This window comes from Elephantulus edwardii, unplaced genomic scaffold, assembly GCF_000299155.1.
Source record: "Elephantulus edwardii isolate Elephantulus edwardi_28Jun2011 unplaced genomic scaffold, EleEdw1.0 scaffold00026, whole genome shotgun sequence".
Lineage (NCBI taxonomy): Eukaryota > Metazoa > Chordata > Mammalia > Macroscelidea > Macroscelididae > Elephantulus > Elephantulus edwardii.
The window spans coordinates 14,837,867-14,843,630 of NW_006399776.1; the positions used below are offsets into that span (position 1 = coordinate 14,837,867).

General features: G+C 39.9%; 1 protein-coding gene across 1 annotated transcript in view; it reads left to right on the plus strand.

The window, feature by feature from the left end:
* ACTC1 (actin, alpha, cardiac muscle 1) overlaps positions 1 to 1,306 on the plus strand; it is a 5,718-nt gene extending 4,412 nt beyond the window's left edge. Inside the window, exons 6-7 of the mRNA XM_006883044.1 lie at positions 249 to 430; positions 924 to 1,306. Coding sequence (XP_006883106.1) covers positions 249 to 430; positions 924 to 1,067 — 326 coding nt within the window. The 3' untranslated portion in view covers positions 1,068 to 1,306. The remainder of the gene's footprint in view (positions 1 to 248; positions 431 to 923) is intronic.
* The last annotated feature ends 4,458 nt before the right edge of the window (positions 1,307 to 5,764 follow it).

Sequence of the window (5,764 nt, forward strand, 5' to 3'; positions counted from 1 at the left end):
TGTGCTCTCCAAACAGGGTGCTAAACACAGTTGTTCCTTTCTTGGCAGTCTGTTGTGGATTAACTGTCAGCACTTTTAAGAAACACCTGTTCCACAAATGCTCTGGGGTGTATTTTATAGGGGAACATATGTTTCTGAGACAAATGGTGACAGCTCACTGACACAGGAATCCTGTTCTCTTCCCTACACCCTGGCCTGAACACACTGTGATAGGTTGTGGTGGTGATATTTTTTTAACTTGTTTGTAGGTATGGAATCTGCTGGCATCCATGAAACTACTTACAATAGTATCATGAAGTGTGACATTGATATCCGCAAGGACCTATATGCCAACAACGTCTTGTCTGGAGGCACCACCATGTACCCTGGTATTGCAGATCGAATGCAGAAGGAAATCACTGCTCTGGCTCCCAGCACTATGAAGATTAAGGTAAAAAAACTTCTGCGGGTGGGAGCACTAAAGGCAAGTTTTGATATTCCAAACAGAATTTCAGATTTTCAAGCCCTTTCTTCCCACACTTAGCTTCCTGTCCCCTATTCACGTTAGCATCTTGGTTTTCTAGCACCATTCCCAAGATAGGACATTTTAAAAAATACTTTTTTAAAGAAAAATACCTTGAAGCAATAGATACAAATACATTTTTGAAGAAAAAAAAATCTTTGAACATATTTTAAAAGTTCCTAACACTTAGGCTAACTTCCACCATATATTGCTACATTATACTTTTAGTTCAGAGAGATTCTTATTTTGTAGCGTCTATGATAATGCAAAATGGTGAAGTAGAGGAAGGCTCATAAAATTCGACTTGGTCATGTTATATCATAGTATGAATTAAGTCACATTGCACTGGATTAATAGCTAATATTTCCATCCATGAATCTTTCCAATATGCTCATTGGAAAATATTTTTTTCCCTCTGCAGATTATTGCTCCTCCTGAGCGTAAGTACTCTGTTTGGATCGGGGGCTCCATCCTGGCCTCGCTCTCTACCTTCCAGCAGATGTGGATTAGCAAGCAAGAATATGACGAGGCCGGCCCATCCATTGTCCACCGCAAATGCTTCTAAGGTGCCTTCCCTCTTAGTCTACCTAACATTGGGGATGACAGTGTTACGCTTCTTGGAATCTTCCGAACCACCCTCCCTCACCTCTCATCAATCATTGTACAGTTTGTTTACACACGTGCAATTTATTTGTGCTTCTAATATTTATTGCTTTATAAATAAATCAGACCAGGATTTGCAACCTACAGAAGTCTTTTCTTTATTTTTGGGACAGACATTATGTGAAGTAGGTGCTTGCTTAGTTCAATTCAGAAACTCCTCTAATGGTGGCTTTATCAAAAGGAGCAATGTGCAGTATTATATTATGCATTATACTGTAGAACGTCTCCATATTATAAAACTCATCAGTTGAACTAGCATGAGATTTATCTGGGACTTATGGTATTAAGTACTAATTTTACACCATGGAATGGACTCAGAAATATATTTCCTATCCAAAAAATCAGATTAGCAAGAAATGGAATTGGATAAGACAATTCTGTAAGACTAGTTACTTTTATATGATACCAAAAATTGTTGTGGTAGCATATATTCCAGTTGTTTTTATCACTTTGCAGAAAATGAACATATATTTGGAATGACAAAAATGCAAAGATTATTTTGAATGACTTTAATCTTCAGTTTTTTTTATTCACCAGTCATCTTCCTAGGGGCGAGGAATGTTAATGGTGAAATACTGATGCTAGCTGACAGTTCAGACCAGCTACTTCCCATTTCAAATGTTCCCTAAACACATTGGGACCACTGGGCATGTTTAAAACAAGTGAGAGAAAAAAAAAACACAAAAACCACTATAGACACCATGTTCTTCTGCCTAACTGGTGAGACATAGATCTTCAATCTTCCTGGGTCTTTGAAATCTTGAAGCCTCTGGTTGGGTGGCATGAAGACTGTGGGATCCAAAGAGAGCAAGGAGAGAAAAATCCACAGTATTTCTTTTGCTCCATGCTGGAACTGTCTGAAGAATAGCTGGAAGCAACATAAAAATGAACCAGTCATGCTCTGTCCTTGGCAGGCTCACACACAGCACATAACCTCCCGAAGTGCTAATGAACACAGCTACCTTCTGGGAACTAGGGCTTGTCTCGGAGGCTTCAAGGTAGTGTGGACATAAATCTGAGTCTTGAAAATGAATTAGAAAGGTGAGAAGAGCAGGGAGGATATCTTAACAGAGGAAAATGGGACAGAAGCTAGGATATTAAGGCATAGAGAACAACTTGATGAGAGTAGAAATGATGTGCTGATGAATTTTAGGAAATCGAGTTGGATAGGTGAATCTCAGTCTGATTGCAGAAACCTTAAAAGTTTTCATTTGAAAATTAATTTTTCATGAGCTGTTAGTACTCACAAGGACATTTGAGCAGACTGATTTCAACTTTATCTACTGATGAAGAAATCAAGACAAAAAGAGACTAAGCAGCTCCTATGATATTACACAGCTTCTTTGTGAAATACCAGAGAAGGAATTCACATTTTCTGACACCTGCCCTGGTGCTGGATCTAAACCCATCTTTTCTAACTTAAGTCACAGTCTATTAATAATTATTCCATTCAGTATCAAAACTTTTCTTTAGTTTTTAATAATATAGACATTTGGAGTGATTCTTGGATGGTTACAAGGAATGGGAATGAACAATAACAATTATTGAATAGATAATAATAGACCCTTATTAAGATAGGTGAAGAGAAAAGCCCTATGCAATAAAGGGATGATTAGCTACTGCAGGTGTGATAATGAATGTTACAAAACAAAATGTATATGAGTGATTGCATGAAAAATGATATGGTTTCTGAGTGAAAACTTACACTCTACCTCACACTCTTCGGGAGGCTGGTGTCAAAATTTAGAATACATTGGTTTCAGTAAGCTGTCACTATTATAAAATGTCATGTCATAATTGTTTCTTCATATTTATACAGAAAGGAAATCTGATGGTATAATAATTAAGCATTTGCCTGCTAGCCTAAAAGTCAGTGTCTCAAGTCTACACAGCACCTGAAGAAACACCTGGTTCTCTGCTTTCATAAAGATTACACCAAGACGATGCTATGGGGTAGTTCTACTCTGTAATATGGGGTAGCAATGAGTTGAAATAAACTCAGTGACACCAAATATCAGGACAGTGAATGGCTTCAGTCAAAATACAATGTACAAAATCCTACATAAATCATAGTTCTTCTCAATTCATAATCAGAAAGTTGTTTATAATAATTTTAAGACTGCAAAACACTCTTTATTATTCATTTTCTAACCTAGCAATTGTGATTATGCAAATGTGTTTAAATATTCAAGAAAAGCAGAGTTACAGAAAAAGGAAAATTGCCAAAGAAAATGGAATATTTGGAGATGTAGGGCTGGTTTGCAGATCCAGTCTTCACCTCAGAAAATGCCACTAGTGTCCCACCTTTCTATTGATTTAGTAGACAAGGTTTCTCCACATGTGGAATGTGAGGGACTAGCAACTTAGCACGGTGGAACAAAAGAATATATTCCCTTATTGTTGTTGTTATGTGCTATCAAGTTGCCTATGACTCATAGCAAACCTGTGCAAAATAGCTCCAAACTCTGCTCTATCTGGAGCCTATCTCATTAACTCTGACACACCTCACCTACCCCCACTGCCCTAGTTACTGTGTCAGTCCATCTCATCCAGGGTCTTCTCCTGCGCTGTCTCTCCACCCTTCCAAGCATGATATCCTTCTCCAAGGACTGGTCCCTCCTGGCCACATGTCCAAAATATGTGAGACAGAGCTTTAAAATCCTTGCCTTCAAAGAGCAGGTTGGTTTCACCCTCTCCCATACAAATCTGTTTGTTCTATATTTCATATTTGTTGTTGTGTTGTTGATTGCCTTCAAGTCGAGCACAAATCATAGTGACCCTATGAACAAAAGGCCTGAAGCCTCTTTACAACTATCAACATTTATCAAAGTTCATAGAGTTTCCAGAGGCATGTTATTTAGGAAGTGGATGCCACTCCTGTTTCTAAACCTGTCATAGTATGTCAGTGGTTTTTATGTGTCATTGAGTCACCTATGATGTATAACAACCCTATGTACAGCAGCTCTGAACCCTTCACTGTTCTGAGCCAGTCTCACTAATTCCTACTCAGCAACCCGTATTGTCCAGTTTCTATATCAATCCATCTCATCTGGGGTCTCCCTCTCCTGCACTGTCCATCCACCCTTCTGAGCATGGTGTTCTTCTCCAAGGACCGATCTCCCCTGGCCACATGCAATGAAAGTCATAGCACCTGGTCAGACTAGAGAACTGAGTCATCCCATCCCTGTCACCGGTGATGATCAATAATCAGTATTATTATTACTGTTGTTGTTGGGTGTCGTCCAGTTGAGTACAACTCATAGTGACCCAGTGAACAGCCAAACTGAACCCTGCCCTATTCTGTGCCGTCCTTACTGCCTCTAAAACACTCAAGCCCACTCCTGAAGTCACCATGTCAATTTTTCTAATTTACTGGAGTCTTCCTTTCTTTTGCTTGTCCCTCATTCTTCCAACTATAATATCCCTTTCTAATGAATAGTCCTGCCTAGCTACATGTCCAAAGTATGAAAGATGAAGCTTTGCCATCTTTGCCCCCAAGGAGCAATCTGGTTGCACTTTCTCCAAGACATACCTATTTATTCTTCTCCAGTACCACAACTCAAAGGCATCAATTTTTCTTCTATCATCTTTATTCATTGTCCTGCTCTCTAATGCAAAGCAGGTGATTGAGAAGACTATGGCCTGAATTAGGTGCACCTTTGGTTTCAAACTGGCATCACTGCTCTTCAGCATTCAGGGGAGGTCCCTGGCAGCTGACTTGCCCAACATGATATGCCTACTGATTTCTTGCTTGCTGGTATCAAGGGTGTTGACTCTTGATCCAAGGAAGATGAAATCATTGGCAGCTTCAATCCTTTCTCCATCTATTGTAATGTTGACTGTTGGTCCTGTGGTGAGGACCTTTGTTTTGTTGATGTTGAAATGTAATCCATAACAAAGGCTGGACTGAGTGGAATGAAAAAAAAAAGCAAAAAACAAAACCACCCTTATTGCCATCAAGTTACAACTGATTCAAAGCTGACTCTCCAGTGGGCTTTCAGAGGCTGTAAATCATGTGGAAGGCGATTGCCCACAGAGTTATTGGTGAATTCAAATCACCAGAGAAGCTCCACTTTGCAGGGCAGTAAAATGCTCTAAAGGCTACGTCACCAGATCTCCAGAGCTCACGACTGAGGGGGAAGAGGCAGTTCTCTAAAGGAAGGAGACAGAGTGACTCAAACACACCATAAGTGAGAACAGAAGAAAAAAGTACGCTTTGGGGAGGAGGAATCAAGTGTAGGAAGGCCACAGTATTCATATTCAGGAGTTTGAGCTGATCTGATGGGCCCTGGGAAGGGCTGAAAGAGCCCCAGTGGAACAGTGGCTAAGTGTTTGTGGTGTTAAGGGTTTATTGCTCAAAATGGCTTCCCTTTGGCCACTGACTTTCAACTTTGCCTGTTGACGGGCAGAAATATGTGAATAGGGTGTTAGCCTATCCACAAAGGGATTGGCTAGTTATGTCATTAAATTAAGCAGCTTTAGTGGCAGATTTTGAGAATCTCACTACTAGCAAGAAAGAAGCAGGCATGTAGAGTGTTCTTTGGGGTAAGAGATTCTTATACCAGCTAGACGTACAGCAGCAGTAGCTGTGGCTGCAGC